A 22,895-nucleotide genomic window follows, 5' to 3' on the forward strand; every position below is an offset into this window, starting at 1 on the left:
TCCGCTGCGCGCCGCGCGCCTCCACGCGAATGGGCCGCCGCCGCTCGCCTTCTTGTTTGCCGCACCCCCGCCCCGCGCCCGGCCCGGCCCGGCGAGAAAGCCTTAATTGGTAAAATCGCCCAGGAGCGGGGGTGGCGGGGCGCCGCGGGGGCGCGCCGTGAGCTCAGGCGCCCGGGCCGCCGGCGACGCCCCCCCACCCCCGATGAGCTCACCGTCCAGCGAGGGGAGGGGCGCGCCCAAGGGGTCGCAGGGCCTGCGTCTCAGCCCAGCAGCAAAAGCCACCTCCTCCAGGGAGCCGCCCACAGTCACGGCCCCCCGCCTTTGCCCCGAGCCTGGGCTGTCCAGACAAGTTTGATTCTGCCTTGGGGGTGGGGGGTGACAGGCCCTTGCAGGTGCTCACTGAGCGCCTACCGCCCGGAAGTCCGCACTGGGGCAGGGACCCGAGCCCCGTGATGAGCCAGCGTCCTGGCTGCCACTGATTTGGCCCCTGATGGGTGCCAGGCCTGGCCTGGGAGCGAGCAGGAGAAATGTTCGGGATTCTCAGGAGCATGATTAGGTGCAGGGCTGAGCTCTGGGCGTGTACGGTGGGGTGCCACCGAGGGGCCAAGTGTCTGTGAACCGGGTGGGCACAGCCATGCCCCGGCTCTGCCAGGCTCCCTCTTCCTCTTCTACGTGCCCATTGCCTGGTAGCTTCACATTCAGCTCAAATGTTACTTCCTTGGTGAAGGCCACATAAAGCAGTGTCTTAATATTTTGCCCACAACCCCCGATAAGAACTACATTTTACATCCTGAGCCAGTACCTGCATGCACACACAGATCGACACAAATAACCGAAACAAACGTTCCACCAAATGAAACCTTCCCTTACTGCCTGAAAACACTCTATTTCCTATTCTATTCCACTTCATAAAAAGAGAGAAAGAAAAGAAGGAAGGGGGCTTCCCTGGTGGTGCAGTGGTTAAGAATCCACCTGCCAATGCAGGGGACACGGGTTCGAGCCCTGGTTCGGGAAGATCCCACGTGCCATGGAGCAACTAAGCCCGTGCGCCACAGCTACTGAGCCTGCGCTCTAGAGCCCGTGAGCCACAACTACTGAGCCCGTGTGCCACAACTACTGAAGTCCGCGTGCCTAGAGCCCGTGCTCTGCAACAGGAGAAGCCACCGCAGTGAGAAGCCCGCGCACCGCAACGAAGAGTAGCCCCCGCTCGCCACAACTAGAGAAAGCCTGTGCGCAGCAACGAAGACCCACCGTGGCCAAAAATAAATAAATAAAAATTTTAAAATACCTTTAAAAACAAAAAGAAAAGAAGGAAGGGAGGAAGGGAAAATGGGAGAAGGAAGGAAGGGGGAGGAAGGGAGGAAGAAGTTTGGTCACACCTGCTAAAATGCTGGCTCTGCTGGCAGTGACCTTTCCACCTTGACCCATGGTGGGATCTCCTTGCAGTACCTCGGCCTTTGTCTCTCCCTGCTCCATCTACTGGGGCCCCGTCCCCACAGCACTGGGTTATCCTCACTTGATCGATGAGTGGCCTGAGTTTAGATCCATGAGGTGGCTGTGTTGGAGCTCATGGCCAAGGCTGTCTGTCCTTCAAGGAGGGAAACCCACCTACCACAGGCATTGCAGTCGGAGCCAGGGGTACAATAGGCGGGGTAGCAGGAAGGAGACACCTTCATTTTAATGTTCTCTTTACACTACTATCTCCCTCCCCTCCCCCCACACCCCTGAGACACACACATCTCGGGGTCTCTACTTCTTCCAGGTCTGGGGGAACGGTTTGTACAGCACCAGCTCTTCCCTGGTAAAGACCGTAATAAACACTTTTTCTCCTTGTGTTGAAGGTTCCTGAAAAGCACTAGAACCAGCTCCATTCCCACTGCCAAGGCAAGCTGACTCTCCAGCTAGCCGTGCCAACAGTCCCAAGGTGGACGGATGTGTTCTAGGGCTGGAACACAAGGTGTTAATTGAGAGGCTTTTGGTCAGCTAACCATTCCCTGCTGTATATTGACTGTAACAATCTTCCACATGTTAATTTTCACAATAATCACCATCTTACGACTTTTGTTACTATCTGAGCAATGTTTTAAAGTATTTGATTGCCAGGAAAAACCCATAGGATGTTTCACATCCTTGAAGAGAAAAACTAAGTTTTGTATTGTACCAAAGTATTATGGTTCTGATCTTTTTTAAAAAATATTTATTTGGTAACACTTTATTTATTTGGTTGCACCAGGTCTTAGTTGCAGCAGGCAGGCTCCTTAGTTGTGGCATGCATGTGGGATCTAGATCGAAACCGGGCCCCCTGCATTGGGAGTGCAGAGTCTTAACCACTGCACCACCAGGGAAGTCCCCTTAAGGTTCTTATCTTAAAGAAAACATTAATAGCTCAATAAATAATAGTCTCCTTGGACATGACTGTTGAGAAATGTATTCATGTTGATATTACTTTTCCTTATAATTTTTGATGTTGCTGGGATTACAAGTTATATAATATACTGCTTAGAATCCATTCCCCATTCTCAAAGGAGAAACTGTCTTCTTGTTCTTGACTTGGAATCGGTGGCTTCCAAGCCCACTCTTCCCAGCAAGACTCCCCTCAAGGCCCCAGATTTCCCCTAACAGCTCCTCTGCTGACTCAGAAACCCCGCTGGGCCACACTGTCCAGGTTAGGACCTCGAGGGCTAGGTATTGGCTGGGGCAACATCCATGAATGAATTGCACTCGGGGCCCTTGCGCAAGTCTCCTCCTTCTCTGGGTCCCCAATTCCTCCTCTATGTGACAGGGGTGGTGCCGAGGGCCTCTCAGCTCTGACGGTCAAGGGCTCGCCTGGTTTCTGGTGGTCTGGGATGGGTCTGCCTGCAAATGGGGCTGGACTTGGGCTCCAGGTGGGCTTGTGTGCAGGGGAACATCACAAGTCAGACTCCTGGTGCCATCCATGGTGGGACCGCATAGCGGGGCAACTGGGGGAGAGGGAAATCAAAGGCAGAGGGCCAAGGCAGGTGCCGGGGGAGGGGTTGTTCCTAGAGGAGAAGGCAAACTTAAGAATTCCTTGACCTCATAAGGAAACAGCTTGGGTCTGTATGGGGAGGGGTGGCATGGGGAGGACAGCCTCTGGGACAGGGGCCAGCACTGCAGAAGTCTTGGAGAGGTACTGGGGAATCTGATCTTGCCAAAACTGCAAATTCCAGGAGGCCAACTCTGAGCGGCCCAGAGCCCAAACGCCATCTCCCTCCCTGCTCTGAGATAAGCAGCAAGACCCTGCCCTGCCCTGGGCTCTGCCCCCTTGTACGGCCATGCATGTCTGGGGCCCTCATATTTTGGGAGACAGAGCAGGCCTCATCTTTACTCTAAAACCCAGCCTACAGCAACTTTTCTGAGGGTCTTTGTGTGTGATCAAACCAGGGCCCTATCTTCTCTCCACCCCATGAGCGAACCTCCATGCAGAACTGGTCTGTGACCCTCGCCAGCTGGGCCAGCCTTCCTGCCTGGTCTTCTCCCAGGTACCAGCCGTCATCTGAGAACCTCCTCCCCAGGCTCCCAGTTCTGGGAGAAGCACTTCAGTTCCCCCACACTCCATCAGCTGCCTTTGTTTAGAACGTGACTGTCATCTCCTTCCCAAATTCCACAGGGCAGCTCTTTACTGACCAAGCCCCTCACCAACTCCTAGTGACAGTCCCCGCTCCCCAGCAGGCCTTGGCAGCCTTCCGTGGTTTGCCCCCTTCGGTCCCCTGGCCCCCCTGTCCTAGGGGCCTGCTCTGCACTACCACGGCCCTGAAGCCCACCGAGACCCAGGTGCTCAGAGCCCACCAAGTCTTACTGGAACCCCGGAGCAGGTCCCTCTGGAAGCCCCCACCCCCGCCCCCCGCCGCTGCCTGGCTGCTGGTCACACTGGGCTCAGGGGCCATTCCGACAGGAGAGGAAGCCCCTCCCGCCCCAGGTGGACAGCTGGTGGGTGAGGCGGGCACTCGCTGTCTCTGCACGCATCACACCGCGCCCTGTGCCAGTGCGCATCGGCACGCTCGGGTCCCTTCCAAGGCTGCTGGCTCCTGGAGTGCCGGTGGCCTCCTGGCCCAGTGCCCCATTTCCTCCCGGGTGGAGCGGGGAGGGAGGGAGGCGGTGGGGACCGGCGGGGCGCAGGTGCGCAGGCCAAACCCTGCAGAGCGGGAAGGCGGGCTGGGGCAGGGGGCCTGGTGGTCTGGGGGGGCGGCCTAGGGTCCGGGCCCAGACCCACGCTCTCCAAGGTCTCGCCCTTCAGATCAGGGCCCTTCCCGCTGCTGCTGTTGCCGGGGCGGCCGGCTGGGGCGCGGCCGGGGAACCCCAAGCGCTGGAGCTCAGCTGAGGGTGGACAGCAGGGGGGCTGCGGGGACCGGGCTGAATCCACGGGACTCAGGGAGGGCGAGCCCCAACCAGCGCGCGGCCCCGCCCCACTTCCTTGTCCTGGCCGGTTTCTGCCGGTTCCATGGCCACAGGCCCCGCCCCTCTTCGCTTCGGGCCGGAACAGGCCAGCGAGTGACGTCTTGGCTCGCCGACCCCGCCCCGCTCCCAGGTCCCGGCGGGTCTAAGCTCGTCCCCCTGGCGCGCAGGCCCCGCCCCTCGTTCCCGTCTTGCCCAAACTCGCCAGCGTGTGACGTCCCTGGGCTCGCAGGCCCCGCCCCCTCCCGGACGCACAGCCCCACCCTCTCCCACGGCCCGACCGGTCCTCGGCTCTTCGGCTCTAGCGCGCCCTACATCCCTCTTTCGCCTCTAGCCAATCCCGTCAGTCTGTGACGTCTGGGCTCGCCAGCCCCGCCCCGCCCATTCCCAGGGCCCGACCGCTCTGCGCCGGGGGCTCCCCGCGTCCTGGCTCCGCCCCGCACAGCGCGCGCGGCCCGCAGGGGCCGCGGTGGGACGCGATTGTGACGCAGGCGTGACGCGGGCGTAGCCGCTCCCGAGGCGCTCGCGCTGCTCCTGTCGCGCTCTGAGGCGGTCGTAGCTCGGCCCGCGTCACCAGGCCCGGGCCACCCCCAGGCCTCTGCCGCCCGCTGCCCGCCATGGACGACTACGCGGTCCTGTCGGACACCGAGCTGGCTGCCGTGCTGCGCCAGTACAACATCCCGCACGGGCCCGTCGTGGGTACGCGGCGGCGGCCGGCCCCTCCCCGCGCTTCGCCCCGCGCCCCTTTCCTCAACCCCGCTCCGCGCCGCCCCCGGTCTCGCGGCCCGCGCCCTGACCGCCCTGTGCCCCTTGTCTGGCCAGGTTCCACTCGCAAGCTCTACGAAAAGAAAATCTTCGAGTATGAGACCCGGAGGCGGAGGCTCTCGCCTGAGTCGTCCGCAGCCTCTTTCTCCTGTCGGTCCTCGGGTGAGGCCCCCGCCCCACGGCTCCGCCTGGCCGCCCTCGGGGACAGGGTTTGGGGGGAAGGGGTCGCGAGGGGGTGGCAGGGGCGCTGGCCGGGAGGGGCACAGGGGAAAGGGGAGGTGAACCTCGGAGGCAAATGGCCCTGGCCCCCCATTCAGACTTAGATTCAGCGTCCGTGGACTCGGATATGTACGACCTGCCCAAGAAAGAGGACGCCTTACTTTACCAGAGCGAGGGTAAGGCAGGGGTGGGTGGGCGCCCAGACACCTTCGTCCCGGTGTCAGGGAGAACCTGAGATCTCGACCCCCGCCGTCCCGCAGTAGTGCTGGAGGGGAGAAGCCGAGCCACAGGCCCCCAAGTGGGATTCCCTCTTCCCCGCTGCCCCCTCCCAAGGCTATAATTATGACTACTGTGAGGAGAGTTACTTGGCCACCAGGACTTACGGGGAGCCTGAGTCTGCGGGCACACCCAAGGGCTTCCGCCAGCCCTCGGCTTCGCTCTCAGATGCTGACACCTTTCACCACCAGGTGAGCTGGCTGTTGGGCACCCTGTACTTGGGTACAGCCTGAGGGGGTGATTGTGGGGTTTGGATAAACCAAGGGGGCCGCTGGGTGCAAACGCTGGCTCCGAGAGCCTGCAGGGAGAGGTGGGGTCAGCAGACACCTGCCAGGTCAGGGCCTTTCTGCGGGGGGCTGTCAGAACTGCTTGACTAGAGGGCCCGGTACGTGCCCTGCACCCTTGCCTGGGACCTAGGTTTGAGCTCTCTCTGAGAATCCTGGGGCAGAAAGTAGGGTGTAGGCAGCTGGCACAGTCACTTAGCAAGTGGCAAGGCCCCACGGACATAAGGCCGGGAACCAAGAAGGGTGCTGGAGGGTGGCGAGGCCCAGGCCTTGAAGCAGTGTTCAGAGTAGGCTGGCAGGGAGGTTGGGCTGAGGGGCATGACGGGGCCACGCTGACCCTGCCGGCCAGTATCCTTACGCCGATTCACTTCTATAGGTTCACGATGACAATCTTTTCTCTTCTGAAGAGGAGGGCAAGGATAGGTGAGTAGTAGGGAGGGCCAGGGACTGGGGCTGATTCTGGGCACAGGCCTTCCCGGCCTATCTGCTCCCCTCTTTGCCTCAGGGAACGCCCCGTGTATGGCCGGGACAGTGCCTACCAGAGCATCGCACACTACCGCCCTGTTTCCAACGTCTCCAGAAGCTCCCTGGGCCTGTCCTATTACCCCACCTCCTCCTCCACCTCTGCCGTGTCCTCGCCTTCATCTCCTCCTTCGTGGCTCGCCCGCCGTGCCATCCGGCCAGAAAAGCGGGCCCCTGGGGCTGCTCTGGGCCAGGACCACCAGGTCCCGCTCTGGGGCCAGATGCTCCTGTTTCTCATCTTTGCTGCCTTCCTGGTTTTTGTTTACCACTGCATGCAGGCCTAGGATAGCAACCCCTTCCGGGCGGAGCCCTAACGCTCTGGCCTTGTGGCTTGGGGCCAGCTGCTCTTGGAAGTCTTGGCTGACTGCCTTAGCAGTGTTTTCTGGGGGAGGGGGGTTGGGGCTTTTCTGCGTGTTCTAGCTTGGGGGTACTGGGACAGGGGCAGTGTTTGCTTCCCCTGCCTTGTCCTGTCGGGGAGGCAGCAGGCCTGGGCCTCTGCAGCATGGTGGGCCTGGACAGGTGTTCCTCTGGAGCCTCCTGGCCCCACTTGCCTCTGACCCTTAGGGCCTAGGAGGGCAAGAGCCTTCTCCTGGAGAGGAGAACATGGGTGTCATCATTGCATGCCTCCTGTTCATTGTCACCTCATTGGGGGGAGTTGACCAAAGGACACCCTGACTTTGTTTTCGTGGACAATAAAAAGACCGTTTATTTTTAACGTGTGGGCTCTTCCCTTTAATGTGGGGAGGGGGTGGGCTGCCCCCTGCTAAGGCCCTCCAGGCCTTGGGCCTCCAGAATTGCCATCTGGCGTTGTTGGTTCTTCTTTTCTTCCTTTGCGCTTGGGGTAGGGATCACATGCTACCCATGGACATATTTGTGCTTTGCTTTTGGGGTCCACTCCCTGACTCGTTACCCAAAGCTCTTGTAACTACTCATAAAAATAACTGTCACACGGAGAACCCACTTGGAAATGCAGGCGAGGCTGCTTGCACGATGTCAGTTATGGGTGTTTAACTTTCCAGCAGAGGCCAATCTTGGTGTCCAAGGGTGGGGGGATGAAGAGGAAACGAGGCATCTGCTTGGTGAGCCATTTCTGCTGGAAAGCTGATTGTTTAACGCTACAGGAGAAGGCTCTTAGTACTCTGGAATGCTCCATCACCTTTCGGTAAACCAGTTCCTCACCTGGCTATATTCTTTCTTATTGCCAGGTTTTCTGCTGTGGGTATTTCATAATTTTCAGAGAAGGAAACCTAGGGTAGACTGCCACAAGAGGCCGTGCGTCCTGGCTCTGCACTGCCAGTAGAGGGCAGTAAAGCGTGGAGAGGCTGGCTCTGTGTAAACAGGCGGGAATCAGAGGCACCACAAGGGCTACCTCGTTGTGTGGGGGCCTAGCATCAGTCCCTCTCACCTCTGGCCGGCTCCTTGCTACAGGTGGCAGGACTTGGCAGAGCCTGGCCTCTCACCTGCATGTACACCATGGGCTCCTGAGCCTTTCGGGGCCTCTTGGCTGTCTACGGCTGCATGGTGAGCTTTGGTCAGGGCTGGGACTGGAACCATCCTACCGAAGCTCCTGGACATTTCTTTTTGATGCATCCTAGTCTCCCCATTTTTTTTTCTTGGGCGGGTGTTTTCTTAAAAATAACACAGGGCTTCCCTGGTGGCGCAGTGGTTGAGAGTCCGCCTGCCGATGCAGGGGACGCGGGTTCGTGCCCCGGTCCGGGAAGATCCCACATGCCGCGGAGCGGCTGGGCCCGTGAGCCATGGCCGCTGAGCCTGCGCGTCCGGAGCGTGTGCTCCGCAACGGGAGAGGCCACAACAGTGAGAGGCCCGTGTACCGCAAAAAAAATAATAATACATACTTTCTTGTGCATTTAAAATAAACAAAAAAGAATGATGGGACTTCCCTGGTGGTCCAGTGGTGAAGAGTACACCTTCTGGGACTTCCCTGGTGGCGCAGTGGTTAAGAATCCGCCTGCCAATGCGGGGGACACGGGTTCGATTCCTGGTCCAGGAAGATCCCATATGCCGTGGAGCAACTAAGCCCATGCACCACAACTACTGAGCCTGCACTCTAGAGCCTGCGAGCCACAACTACTGAGCCGGTGAGCCTAGAGCCCACGCTCCACAACAAGAGAAGCCACTGCAATGAGAAGCCCGCGCACTGCAACAAAAGAGTAGCCCCCACTCGCCACAACTAGAGAAAGCCCACATGCAGCAACGAAGAGCCAACACAGCCAAAAATAAATTTATTTTTTAAAAATCCACCTTTCAACGCAGGGGACACGGGTTCCATCCCTGCTGGGGGAACTAAGATCCCACATGTTGTGGGACAACTAAGCCCGCGTGCCACAGCTACTGAGCTTATGCGCCTCAACGAGACAGCCCACGCACCCTGGAGCCCACGCCACAACTAGAGAGAGAAAAACCCGCACGCCGCAATGAAGAGCCCGAACATCACAGTTAAAGATCTTCTGTACCGCAACTAAGACCTGACGCAGCCAAAATATATATATATTTTAAAAATATTTAAAAATATATACAAAAAAGGATGAAAAAATTGCTTCTAATTTTCTTACCCCTCCCACAGGCTCAGCCTCCTTTGTTTGCTGCAAGCCCCTCCCACCTGGCTCCCCCAGCACCCAGCCAACTGTGGCATGGACTCCCCAGGTCTCCAGCTTCTGCCCCTTGCCGTCCCAGTGCAAGAGCTGAGACTTGTTTGCTTCATGGTGGGTGGTGGGCATGGGCAGGGGGTGCTGCCTTCTCATTGGTGACAATAAGGCCTGATGGTCAGATCAATGAGCCTGAATGGGGGTGGGGGTACAGAAGAGGTAGTCAGGTTGCCAGTGCACCAGAACTCCAGGGCGGCATGCTGAGACATCTTGCTTCAGCAACGGGTCCCACATCAAGTATGTTGGGAAGCGGGACCGAGCCTGTGAATACAGCTCCCCCACAGGCTCTCACTACCTGGCACTGCTGTTCAGCCGGAGCCCCACCAGGTCTTGGCGGAGAGGCAAGTGGAGCCTAGGGACGTGGTAAGGTTGACTCGCTGATACCCTGTGGAGTAGCTGGGGCGGAGGGGGACAGCATGGGAGCAAGGGGAGCTGGGCTTGGGCCCTCCCAAGGAAGGGGAGAGAGATGGCGTGGCCTCCGGGTGGAATGATCCTCTCCAGGCCTCAGGTCCTTGATCTGTTCCAGGAAAGAGGGGGAGGCTAGGTGTGCTTGGCAACCACTGTGGTGTCTGAGAGAAGAGAGGAAAGAGTCCCCACCCAGGTGACATAGTCTCCCTGTTCTCATTCATCATCCCCAAGGGCAACCACATCCATTGATCACCATGCAGCAGAGGGAGGGTTTCTGCAGGCTCCTGAGTGGCTTCACGCTTCCTGCCCCAGGGCTCTTAGACGCCCCCCTCCCAAAGAGTTGTAGCTCCCAAGGGCTCTGGACCGCCCCCAGCACTCCCCTTCAGGCTTCGCCCCACTTCCCAGGGCTCTGAGACTACCTCCCGCGAGGGCTCTGAGGGGCCCAGCTGCCTAAAAGTCCCCCGAGGGCTCTGGAGTTCCATCACAGGGCAACTGAGGACTTCCATTCCCCAGGGCTTAGGCCATCCTCCCTTCCCCCACCAAGGGCTCCAGTGGTGCTGGGAACACAGCAGGGGGCAGCAGCTGCCCAAGGTTAAGGGGACAGTGACTCCCCTGCTGTGTAGGTGCCAGCAGAGGGGGGAGGGAATGGTGGTGGTGGTGGTCCTGCCAGGCAGGGAGGAGCCTGGATGATGCAGTGGAGCTGGTTGCAATGGACCTGGATGCGTGGCTGCTGCCAGAGGTCTGAGCCGCATCCCTAGTGGAGCACAGAAAGGAGGGCCCTGTGGGTGGGGCAGGGGCATGGAGCCAGGAATCCTAGCTCAGGATCCTCCCACCCTTGACCTCCACCCCCTTGTCAGGTCCAGGGTAAGTAGCAGACAGTGTTGGGCAGACTTAGGTCCACCCCTACCTTGACCCCCACGCTGTGCTGGAGCTAGAGATGGTGGCTACTGGGCTGGTCCCCACACTGCAGAGGACAGTCCATCCAAGAGAACAGTCCAAGGGGGGCACAGCCTGTGGATCCACGACGATGGACCACCCCAGGCCCTGAGGGTCTAAAGGACAGGAAAGTGCCACTGTTACTACCCCGGGGGCTGGCCAGTTGCCCTAGGTTCAGGGTGGCCATCGCTGGAGACTCTACCCCTCCCCCCAGGGCAGACAGCTCCAACAGGCCCCACGCCCACGCCCGAGCCCCCGCTCACCAGCAGGTGCCAGGAGCAGAGGCGAGGTCCCGGCCACACGCCTTCCCCCAGGCTGGCCCCATCTCACCTACTAAGTCTAGGGACGGGGTGGCTGGTCACCCCAGTTGGGAGCAGCCCCCCATCCTGCAGGTCCCGCTGCGGGCAGGGCAGGGCAGGGGGATGGTGGAGCTGACCACCCACACCCCACCTGGAGGCTGGCCAGCCTCCACCCCTGCTCTGGCCACACCTCTGCGCCCGACCCTCCGTGCTGCCCACTCCCCCAGGAGGATGGGAGGGACCCGGCTGAGGAAAGGGGAGTACCGGCCCCTCAGGATGGGACTGCCGCCCACCCGACAGTGAGGGAGCCCCAGCACTTCAACAAGGGAGACAGTAGTCTGGAGACCCTTGGGATTCCCGTGCAGGCCCCCAGCACGGGCGGCCTCATCCAACGCCAGGGCGCAGGGCCAGGGTGCTCCAGGGCAGCCACCTCCACACCCCCCAGGAACCCCGATGAAGCCAGTGATGGGAGAGTGTGTGTGTGTGTGTGTGTGTGTGTGTGTGTCTGGAAGGTCCCCACAAGCCCAGCGAGGCCGCAGCCAGGGGAGCAGGACTGAGGAAAGCGCTAAACAATGGGCGGGGCTGGGGGACTGCCCTGGGGTCAGAGCACCTACTGAGGACGCGCCAGGTACTGACGCCGGTACTCAGCGGGGGGAGGCACCCAGGTCCTCGGGCGGGCGGGCGGAGAGGGTGAGGGCCAAGGATGAGCACTGCAGGTGGGTGGCGGCCGGGTGGGGACAGGGCCTGGCCGCTGCCCTGATTATGCCCATCCACAGAGCAGGCTGCTAGGAAGAGCTCCCTCGGGCAAGGGAGGACCAGCGCCCACGCAGTGCCCTGGGCCCCCGTGGGCAGGCCGCCTCAGAGGGAAGACCGCAGGGAAGCCGGGCCCGCCTTGTCGTGCCTTCTGCCCAGGGCTGAGGGACTGGAAGATGGCTCTACTTAGGGGGACAGTCAGATGGCCCAGGAGTGAGGGGCTGCAGCGGGCCCGAGCGTCTCCCGGAGCCCCAGGACCCCGCGGCCCCACATCGCGGCCGGAGGGTGTCCCCGGCAGCCACCACCACAGCCACGAGGCCGGGCCCAGCAAGCACGGCCTCGGCCTCGGCCTCTGCTCCTGGGACGGAGACAGAGAGCCCGGCTCTCCCGACACCCACGGTCCTGGGGTTCAAGAAGTGCATGGCGGCCTCGGACGGGGCCGGAGAGCTGTCGTCAAGGGCCCCGGCGTTGCCCAGCAGCGAGAGCCAACAGGAAAGGCACTCACCACCCACAGAACCTGCGTGACAAATTCAGAGCCACCAAGCGTGTCATCAGGAGTCACGTCTGACTCCCAGGCAAGAAGGATGCGGCGGGCACCTCTCCCTTGGCCACAGTGGAAGCTCCTTCCTGGGACCAAAGGGACACTCGCCTGCCACCCCGGGCTGGCGCCTGCCACTGCTGAGCTGTCACAGCCCAGCCCGGGGCTACCTGGCATGGTCACTGAGGACAGGGGCTCGCCAGCCTGCACCCTCACAATGGGGCCCACCCTTCTCTGCTCCCTGCCCCTACCCACTTCCCAGCTGCACGGTGGGAGGCTGGCGGGGCGGGGAGGGGAGCTGGGAGAGGAGGGCCTGCACCTTTGGGCACAAGAGAGGCCACCCCAGCCTCAGGCAAGGTAGCTGCCCCCGCCCCCACCCCACTGAGAAGGAGAGGGGGCGGGGACCTTGGAGGTCGGGGAGCACTGGGGCCCAGGCCTGGGTGCGCACTTGCAGGGCCCTGGCAGTGGATGGGCTGCTGTGATGAGAAAGCGCTTCTGGCCCCCGCGGCCACGGCAGCGCAACTAGCCAGGACTCCCATCAGGGCTGCAAACTCCTGGGCAGAGGGCACGCACCGCTGGCTCTGTGGGCCACGCTGGGGTCCTGTCACATGTTCTTTCTTTCCTCTGGCTTTTTTTTTTTTTAACTTCTGTTTTTAAAATTTTATTTGTTTTTGGCTGTGGTGGGTCTTCGTCGCTGCGCGCGGGCTTTCTCTAGTTGCGGTGTGCGGTCTTCTCACCGCGGTGGCTTCTCTCGTTGCGGAACACGAACTCAGGTACGCGGGCTTCAGTAGTTCAGGCTCGCGGGCTCAGTAGCTGTGGCGCACGGGTTTCGCTGCTGCGCGGCACGTGGGATCTTCCCGGACCAGGGCTCGAACCCGTGTTCCCTGCATGGGCAGGCGGATTCTTAACCACTGCACCACCAGGGAAGGCCCTCTTTCTCTGGCTTTTTGTGTGTTTTGTCTGCAACCGTTTAAAGGTGAAAACCCACTGTGCCCTTGCAAACACAGGCCCTGCTTCTCTGGGTCCCGGGCTGGAACCTGCCACCCCCGCTCAGACAAAGGACGCATTCCCAAGGGGCCTGTGCGGACCAGGAGTCCCGCACACAGATTCTGGAGCGAGGACACTCCTCTGAGCCTTCGCATCCGCCATGAACGCGAACAAGCTACGCCCTAGCGGGTACCGTCCCCTCCTCCGCTGTTCCTGGGTTGACCCGTGTAAGCCATAAAATTACAGCAGAGGTGAGGGGGTGTCACTTCGAGGTGAAGTTCTTAGAGAAACACTGAGGCTCGATCTCGGGGCTGCTCTGTGCTAGGTCGTGGGCTCTGGCGAAGCCCCACCCTGAGCACCCCTAGGGAGAGGCCCGGTGGGGAGGCCCGAGGCCCCGCCACAGCCACGCGAGCCATCTTGGAAGCAGAGCTGCCCCCGCCCATCCCCACACCCTAGGCAGACCATGGGGCTGTGGCCCCAGCGGAGGCCTCGACTGCAGCCTGTGATGGACCCCAAGCCGGAAGCCCCCAGCCAAGCCTTCTTGAGTCCTGTCCTTCACACACGCGGGAGATGACGACGGTTGGCTGTGTTAAGGTGCTACGATTGGGGTAATCTGTTATGCAGCAATGGGTAAGTAATACACGATCATTTTAAATGGAGAAGACCACTCCAAGTCAGTCTGAAGCAAACAAACCGACGAGAAGCCCCAGAAGCCATCAGGAGAAGCCTGGAAAGTCTGATGCCACAAGCACTAAAATCGTATGCCTGGCCAACACAAACCGCAAACCACAAAGTCAAGACACAAGTGACAAAGTGGGGCAAAAAAATAGTAGCAAGACGTGACTCAGGGCTCGTATCGTTAACGCATAGAGAGCTTGAACCAGTCAACAAGGAAAGCTCAACGACGCCAAGGAAAAGGGGGTGCAGGAGGGGACCGCGGAAAGTGCAAGCCAAAGGCTACCCCCCATCTGATCCCACAGCCAGAACGTGCTCGAGTGTTGGGGTCCCAGAGCTGCTGGTTCTGGGCACACATGGTGCCTGGTGACTGGCACTGCATTTGCTCTGCGCCTCCAACTAGAAGGCGGGCGATCCTGGAGCCGAACAAAGACCAGCCACCGCAAAGACTGGCCAAAACGGCGGGTGGTGGCGCTGGGCGTTGGGCAGGTCTGGGCAGCATCACCCAGGAGCTGGGAGACCCTCTTGGTGAGGAACGTTTGGCAGGAAAGGCGGCGGCGGCGGCGGCTGGAGAGGACTGGCCACGCCCACAGACCAGACAACTGTCAGGGCAGTTCCCGGGCAGACAACCCCCTTTCTGGCCTCCACGCTCCCCCAAATCCACACTCTTGGTCTCAGGGCCCGTGTTCCTTTCCCACCTCTGAGCTCGGCGGTCAGGTCTTTTTCCTCTGCCTCATCAGAGAGTTCTTCCCATCCCCACGCCCAGGCCTCCGCCCCTCCCTCCTAAGTGTCCAGATGTTATCAGCCCCAGTCGGGGAACTGCTGAGCACGTGTACAAACCTGACACCTGATCCTGCCCGGGTGCCGGGGGGGCTGGGGGGGGGGCGGGGGGGGGGCGGTGCGCTGTGGACCACATCCTCAGGCGGGGAAGGGTGAAGGCTGCTCAATGGGAAGCCCCAGATCTCGCGAGAGCCAGCATCCTCCTGGCGCTTCCCAGGCCCGTGGGGACCCTGCAGAGGAGCCAGTCTGGGGTGGGGCAGGGGGCACACACCTAGGAGTCTCAGCCCTCTAGAGCAGTGTTTCTCACAGTGGGGTCCCTGGCCAGCAGCAGCATCACCCAGGATTGCTGGACTAGCAAATGCGCAGGCCCCACCCCAGGTGTGCCAGATCAAAGCCTCTGGGGTGGGGCCCTGCAACCCAGGGTTGAACGCGCCCTCCAGGTGTGCCTACGCGCCTCTCAGCGTGAGAACCAGCACCCTGATGGACGGTTCCTCATCGCACCCTCTTCTAGAGAAGCCATGAGCTTTCTCTCTCTGCGGGGCTCACCTTGACCTCCCAGGTGAGAGGCAGGCAGGCAGGCACCCACAGGTTGTCCTGGAGAACAGGCGTGCTTGGGCAGGATTCCTTCCCAGCAGGCCACACGTGTCCAGTGACATGGGGAAGACTTTGTTACTTCGTGCCGTGCCCCCCTCCAGCAGCATGGACAGACACCCCTGGCCGACACCAAGTTTCTGGGCACGGCCGCAGCTCTGCCCACCTCTCCCTGGATACCACGTGTGTGTGGAGGGGGCGGGTCCGTGCTTCACAGGGAACCGTCCGAATCACACTCAGGGGCGCTGGAACACAGTGGGCCAGGCAAGGGGTGGGGTGGCGGGAGGGTGCAAGCTCTCAGGATCGCGGAGCCAAAGGCCCCCGGTGACTCGGGGAACGGGGACTCTGGCCAGGCCCAGGCCCCACAGGGGTGGGGGGCGGAGTCCGGGGAAGCTGGGCGGTGACCACAAGGCCGGGCCGTTGTCCCGGCGCGTCGAGCCCCGCCCTGACCGCCCCCACGCGGGTCTCCTCACTTCCCCTCAGCGCGCCCACCGTAAGCCGCGGAGCACCGCCTTCCTGCCCACCCCTTCCAGCTGGCTCCGCCAATGACCAAGCTCGACTCGTGACGAGACCCGCCCCCAGGAAACCCGGCCCTTCTGGTGTGACGGGCACCTCCTTTGCCCAATCAAAACAAGCATACCCCCCCGCGCCCCTCTCAGCTCTGCCCCCCCGCGCGTTTTCTTCAGCCGGCGACCGGGTCGGCTGCGGGCGTCTAGGTGTCCCTGCCGGGAGAGCAGGGACTGTCCGTGCAGAGTGGCGCGAGTGGTCCGATGTGTACACGCTAAGCCCTGCTTGTGTGCTTTTGGTGTGAACTTGTATTCGGAAGGAATTAAGTTCACAGGAAGTTACACAGAAACGTCCAAGAGGCCGGAGCACCTCCCGCAGTTCCCCCAGCGTCAGCCTGTTGCACAGCTGGTGGGACCGCACACCAGGAAAGGGCATTGGTGCCAGCGGAGAGCTGCTCCGGGTTTTATCCCCGTGTGTGTGTGTGTGTGTGTGTGTGTGTGTGTGTGTGTGTGTGTGTAGGGCTCAGGTGACCCCCACTGCCATCAGTATCCAGCCCGTCCCCTCACAAGGACCCCTCCTGTGGACCTTTCGTAGCCACAGCCCCCTCCCTCCTCCTCCCAACCCATGGCAACCGGATTCTATTCTCAGCTCTGTAATTTTGTCATTTGAAGACATTACATAAGGACTTCCCTGGCGGTCCAGTGGTTAGGAGTCCCCGCTCTCACTGCCAAGGGCGGGGGTTCCATCCCTGCTCCGGGCCGGAGCTAGGATCCCGCGAGCCACCCAGGGCTTTTTTTCACTCACACACTGCTCTTGAGATCCATCCATCGGAACGGTTGCAGGTATCAATAGTTAGTTCTTCCTTTGTATTGCCAGCTGTCGTCCGTGGTTGGATCAGCCACAGTTTGTTCAGGCCTTCACCCACTGAGGGACATGGTGCCGATTCCCACTTTAGGCTTCTACAAATAAATCTGCTATGAACATTCGTGTACAGGTTTTCCTGTGGTCAGAAGTTTCCATTTCTTTGGCATGCCTGCCCAACAGTGCAACTGCTGCGTTCTAAGGAGGTGGAAGTTTAGCCTTGGAAGAAACTGCCAATTTGCATTCCACAGTGGCTGGACCATTTTACACGTTAGCAACCCGCATATATTTAAAGCACATAATTGAAAGTTTTTACAGAACATTATCTTAAGCAAGACTGTTAACAGTTCTGTTTCTCACTTCTAAGTATGTTCTTGTATGCAATCACCAACATAGTTATACTCACACAGTTTTAAAAAACACAAACCCTGTACATACAACTGTGATTTTCTTTTAACTAGCAATAATATAGCTTCGAAATTCTTCCATGTCAGTACAGAAACATCTAGCTCATTTCTTCTCTGGCCACGCGGTATTTGATAGAGTACACGCCCTATAATTTACATAACAAATCCCCAACTGATGAACTTTTACCTTTTCCCTTCTTCTTCTTCTTCTCCTCCTTTTTCTTTGTTTTTGCTACCTGCTCTGAACATGTGTCAATGTCACCCTAGAATAATTACCTCTAAGTGGCCCTGCCAGGTCAAAGCCTATGGACATTTACAGTTTTAATGGACAGCACATAATTGCCTCCCCAAAAGACCCTGCTTGTCATACACTTGGGCTGTTAGTCCTTTGCTCCATGTGTTGTAAATATTTTCCCTCAGTCTGTCTCTTGTCTTGGAAGACTAGGCTGGCTGGTTTGGGCTGTCAAGAAGCTATACATTTTATTTTTTGCGGTACGCGGGCCTCTCACTGTTGTGGCCTCTCCCGCTGCGGAGCACAGGCTCCGGACGCGCAGGCTCAGCGGCCATGGCTCACGGGCCCAGCCGCTCCACGGCACGTGGGATCTTCCCGGACCGGGTCACGAACCCGTGTCCCCTGCATCGGCAGGCGGACTCTCAACCACTGCGCCACCAGGGAAGCCCGAGAAGCTATACAATTTTATATGAGCAAATTTATTAAACTCTCAGTTGATGATTGCTGGGTTATGTATCTTGGGCACAAAGGCCTCCTCCCTCGTGTGAGGAGAGTGTTGTGACTGCGGGGGGGTGGGGCGGGCGGGATTTCTGAGTTCCACAGCAAATTCCTCATTGACCCTGGCTGGCAATCGGCCTGCCGGCTGATCACTCTGTGTGTGTGTGTGTGTGTGTGTGTGTGTGTGTGTGTGTGTGTGTGTGTGTATGCGCTTGCGTGCGGGGGGGGGGCAGATTGGGGGAGGTGGTGTTTGTCACATGACCCCACGTTATGTAGACCGGGACTGGGGGCAGTGCCTCTCAGACACCCAGCCCCTGCCCTCCAGGGTGCCAGTCCACTTGGGGAGAAGACAAGGAAATGTGTAAGGAGAAGAGTTTAGCTATATTATTTAAGTGCATAGGTGGCCCGCAGGGGAGCGAGGGAGATCCATGGGGGAAACCGCAAATGGAATCAGTGGGGTGGCTGGGGCCGAGGCTGGGCCTGGGAGAGGAGCTGCGGGCAGGCTTTCCGAGGGGCTCAGAGTTAATGGGCCGCAGAAGGTGAGAGAGCAGAACTGAAATCCGCCTGAAAGCAGCGCTCTTGAACGGTCACCTGCACAGTGAAAAGGAAGGACAGGGCTGTACGAAGAAGTGGGTCCATCCCAGCATGGGTCTGAGTGAGCAGGAGAGGAGCCCCTGCCCCCATCATCCACAAGCTGGGGCTGCCTCCCCTCCCCCTGCCGCAGACAGAGGGGCTTCAGAGAACCGCAGGCTGAGAGAGACGATGCCCAGCGCCCCCCATCGTGGTAGTACTGCTGGGCTCCCCGAAGAGCAGTCGCTCCCTGGAAGGGGACACCTCACCCCCGGCTTCCCCCTCGGGACTCCCAGAGGCCCAGCGGAAGACGGGTCTGCCAGCTCAAATTGAAGACACCGCCCACCCTCATGGAGCATCGGACGGACGACTGGCCCTGTCAACGTCCTGTCCCCAGGGCATCCCTGTCAGAGGCCAGATAATATAGTTTTCAGTGAGGGCTGCGAGTGCCGGCTCCGTGCCTGGACTCGTCCATTCCACCCTCGCGGTGGCCCTAGGAAGTTGGGAGCATGTCATCCCCATTCTCCAGATGAGCAAATGAGGCCGACGCGACAGAAGGGTTGAGGAGCTTGTTCTGAATCACTAGCTAGCAGGTGGCCGAGGCGAGGTGTGGATCAAGGACACTGGCCTCTAAGCCTGGCGTCCTTTTGCGGGGAGGCGCTGCGTCTGGATTGCTCCCTCGCAGGGAGGCTCCCGGGCCGTGGTGGGTGTGGCACATCAGCTTGTCCTGAAGGCATCAGAGGTGAGTCCTGGTGACTATCCCCGCCCTGGCCTTGGGCCAGCCCATAAAGGAAGGAGGGCGAGAAAGAGAAACACCTTCTACTCTTGTGCTTAATCGGGGGCGGGGGGGGGGGGCGGCCTTTGAAACACAGACTGACATTACCTTTGGATTCTCCTGAGATCAGAGCAGTTCTCATGGGTATTTACCAGTCGTTTGCATTACTGTGATAGAAGGCTACTCCACTCCCCAAATCTTCAGCAGCCTCCCAGACACAAAACAAAGATACCAAGGAAGGAATCACAAAGGTAAGACTAATTTTAAAAGCCCAGGCCGATTTGAAGAAGAAAAAGAACTTTAGGAATTAAAAACAAAGCCACAGTCATTGAAATAAAAACCTCAACAGATGAATCGAACCACAGATCGGATGCCACCGAAGAAGGAGCCAGTGCCCTGGAAGATCGGTGGTGCCTGGGAAATCGCCTCCTGCCCCTCCTGTCCCGTTCCCCCTCTTAGCGATGCTGCTGCTTTCTCCTGCCCTGAGAAACTGCCGCAGCCCCTCCTCAGAGATCCAGCCTCTGTTCTTCAAGGCCCCTTATCCTGCCTTCTAGGCTTCAGATGACCTCAACCCCCTCCCTTTTCCCCAGGCTCCGGGGGTGGGGGCAGCTTCTTCCTGTACCATCTCTGTTCCTCCAGCCCTCCGATCCCTGGGTAACCTAGTGGGGCTCGAGGCACCCATGACCTGCGGGGGCCTCACCACTCATCAAGCTCTCCCCTGCGGTTGACTGGGATGAAGGGCCAGTGCAGCAAGTGCCCGGGGGAGCCGCAGCGGCTGCTGCCCTGAACTGTCGTGGAGGGGACGCTGGGGATCAAGGCTGTGTGTGGGGTGACTCCACAGCGTCCCCGGGAGTGCACGGAGAAAAAACTGACAAGGTCCGATTCCTTACCTCTCAGCTCAAGGCACAGTATGCCAGCCAGAGCACTTCCATGGCAGCCCTAAAAATTCTCTTCCTCCTGTAACCTGCAGGGCTGACGGTACTGGAAATCAAACACTACAAACACAAACGAAACCTGCATCATCGTGCGGGTTGCAGAATCCCAAGGTCACCTGAATTCCCAGCCTCTCCATGTTTCTCGTGTGAAGGCTACGGCACTGGCTGGAGGAGTGGGACCCTGAAGCCTAGAATCGGGACATCGGGTTGCCCTCGGTGGAGGCTGACAGTCGGGAAGCCCCCGGTCCCCTGCAGCCTCCCTTGCGGGTGGAAGTAGCCTGCCCTCCCGTCTCTGGCAGGCTGCTGTTCTCTCCCGTGAGGACTGTGTCATCACCTCACCTGGCGCAGATGCCTTGCAAGGGGACACCCTCTGTCCTCCACACCTGTGCCACCACACCCTGTTGCCATTAGACCCATAACTGGGGCCTAATCACAGCATGATCCAGGGGGACAGACCAAAGCCTGACCCTAGAGGAAAGAGCTCATGCGTCAATACATATTTTCCATAAGGATATTAAAAAAATATTTTCCAGACTTCACTGATATCTACCAACTGAACTGTATTTGACCGTTTGTGGTAGTAGGTTCTCAGGGTGTGCGACTCAGTAGGTGAGGTGGGCCACTCGATGGGGTGGATTAACTGATAGCGTATTTACTAGAGGTTCCAGATTAAGAGTATTAGGACAGGGGCTTCCCTTCCCTGGTGGCGCAGTGGTTAAGAATCCGCCTGCCAATGCAGGGGACACGGGTTCGAGCCCTGGTTCGGGAAGATCCCACAGGCCGTGGAGCAACTAAGCCCGTGTGCCCCAACTACTGAGCCTGCGCTCTAGAGCCCACGAGCCACAACTACTGAAGCCCGCGCGCCTAGAGCCCGTGCTGGGCAACGAGAAGCCACTGCAATGAGAGGCCCGCACACCGCAACGAAGAGTAGCCCCCGCTCGCCGCAACTAGAGAAAGCCCGCGCGCAGCAACGAAGACCCAATGCAGCCAAAAATAAATAAATAAATAAATTTTAAAATAAGAAAAGTATTAGGACATACAGCTGGTGTGTAGTCTAGCACCTCACATGCTTGGCTTGGACCTACTACTGACCTGCATTTCATGGGTTTTGATGCCAGAAATGCCCTGACAGGAGGTGCAGGACAGAATCCCTAGGCTTAGGGAGAGAGGAATTTGAGAGTACATTCATCATATCCAGCCTGAACACTCCATCCCCCAACTGTGTTCCAGGGATAGGTCCAGAAGCAGCTCTTTTCAGCAAGGCGCTGAGAGAGCCATTAGCGCAGGAACACGAGCGGAAGGACTAAGGACCCCAGGAACAGTCTGGCACGTTCCAGGAAAAGCAAGAATGACGGGCTGGAGCCAGGTGAGCAAGGCACAGAAAATGAGCCTCTAGGGCTTCCCTGGTGGCACAGTGGTTGACAGTCCGCCTGCCGATGCAGGGGACACGGGTTCGTGCCCCGGCCTGGGAAGATCCCACATGCCGCAGAGCGGCCGGGCCCGTGAGCCATGGCCACTGAGCCTGCGCGTCCGGAGCCTGTGCTCCACAACGGGAGAGGCCACAGCAGTGAGAGGCCCACGTACCGCAAAAAAAAAAAAAAAAAAAAAAGAAAGAAAAGAAAATGAGCCTCTAAGAAGGAAATAGTTGGGCAGCCTGCTACAGGACTGCTTGATGCGTATAACCCTAAATCCTCTAGTTCTGGGAGCAAAAACCTGACTTGAGTTGCCCCCGTGGAGAGTCACACCTTCTCACCCAGTTTCCAGACCCAGAGTCCCCTGATGGAAGGGGAGGCTGTGTTCCCTGGGAAGGACCTAGTTGCAGCATTGCTGGAAGTGCACAGCGCAAATCTTCCCACGCCTTCCTAAAGGACCCATTCACTAAAGTGAAAGGTCGTCCTGGAGAAGAACAGGTGTGTCACACCTGTCAAGTGAAATGGGGAAGACTTTGTTACCTTCTTGCTATCCCCAGCTCTAGAAGCGTGGGCACCTCTGGCGGATACCTAGATCCCTGGTGGTATGGGTACTAGCTCTGGACACTTCTCTGGATGTATTCTTGGGCGGGCGGGGGGAGGGTCCGTGCTTTACCTTAGAACATCTCAGAGGCACACTCAGGAGGCGCTGGAATTCAGTGGGCGGGGAAAGAACTGTGTGTGGGGGTGGGTGCCACATTCTGGGCCCCGGGAGGGTGGAAGCTCCCAGGAGTACAGATCAAGGCAGCTCTCAGAGGCTAGGACTGGGCCCAGCCGGACAAGGAGTGACGGTGCTCGTTTGCCATCTGGGTGGGGTCGCCACCTTCCTCTTCCCCTTCCCCAAGTCACCCTGGGGAGCACAACGTCTCTTTTCTCTGCCGGGTCAGGGCGGGCCCAACGGTGCTCACGGGCTCTCCTGAGCCCTGGATCTTGGGGGGCGGCTTTTTCTTGGCCTTTCTCGCGGGAGGGCACAGACCTCCTGGGGCCGACGCAGGCCCCGCCCCGGGTCTCCAGGAAAGGAGGACTTGGCGTACAGCTCGCAAACAAGAGGGCTCAGGACTCTTCGGTTACAGCCCGGGGGCTGCGGAGGCGGGGCGAGGGCGCGCCTCTCGCTCCGCCTCCCGGTCGACAAATGAACGTGGGCAGAGCCTCCGGCAGGGCGCCTCCCTGCTGGGCTCTGGAGCGCAGGGGGAAGGTACAGAGGGCTTGTCTCGGGCTCCGCCATGCCCGGGAACACGCGCGCGGCCGCCGTAAGCCCCATTCGGCATTTTCCTTCTTTCAACTCTAGGAACATACGTCTTTCATAGTTACGGCAAAGCCTCGGGCAAGAGTTCTACGCCCACAATGGCCAGCCGGAAGCCGGCTTCTCTCGCCGATGTGGCGAAGCCCCATTCGCCAGCTGGCCGCCTGCGGTGCGGGACCTAGCCGCCTCCCCGCTCTGCGCTTGTGCCCAGCCACTCCCGCACGCAGGCGCAGAGCACCGCTGCGACTACGGTCCGGAAGTGTGACAGAGTGTCTATCCGCCCTCA

At 59.5% G+C, this 22,895-nt stretch overlaps 1 protein-coding gene across 2 annotated transcripts; it reads left to right on the forward strand.

The window, feature by feature from the left end:
• The first annotated feature begins 4,937 nt into the window (after positions 1 to 4,937).
• EMD (emerin) lies at positions 4,938 to 7,194 on the forward strand. 2 transcript variants are annotated; one of them, XM_082864746.1, is made up of 6 exons: positions 4,938 to 5,112; positions 5,236 to 5,340; positions 5,496 to 5,573; positions 5,774 to 5,864; positions 6,334 to 6,380; positions 6,463 to 7,194. In XM_082864746.1, exons 1-6 carry the CDS (start codon positions 5,031 to 5,033, stop codon positions 6,897 to 6,899), a joined length of 840 nt encoding a protein of 279 aa, XP_082720872.1. In that variant the 5' UTR covers positions 4,938 to 5,030; the 3' UTR covers positions 6,900 to 7,194. The 2 variants fall into 2 exon arrangements, with proteins under 2 accessions (XP_082720872.1, XP_082720873.1); XM_082864747.1 differs by having other exon boundaries at positions 5,731 to 5,864; positions 6,463 to 6,869.
• The last annotated feature ends 15,701 nt before the right edge of the window (positions 7,195 to 22,895 follow it).

Source organism: Leucopleurus acutus, assembly GCF_964270905.1.
Source record: "Leucopleurus acutus genome assembly, chromosome: X".
NCBI classification, from domain to species: Eukaryota; Metazoa; Chordata; class Mammalia; order Artiodactyla; family Delphinidae; genus Leucopleurus; species Leucopleurus acutus.

Bases quoted from the DNA above. Each gene is read 5' to 3' on its own strand.
- EMD (XM_082864746.1), top strand. From the start codon at position 5,031: ATGGACGACTACGCGGTCCTGTCGGACACCGAGCTGGCTGCCGTGCTG. The intron at 5,341-5,495 runs GTGAGGCCCCCG...CCCCCCATTCAG, and splicing joins TTTCTCCTGTCGGTCCTCGG to ACTTAGATTCAGCGTCCGTG. The intron at 6,381-6,462 runs GTGAGTAGTAGG...TCTTTGCCTCAG, and splicing joins GAAGAGGAGGGCAAGGATAG to GGAACGCCCCGTGTATGGCC.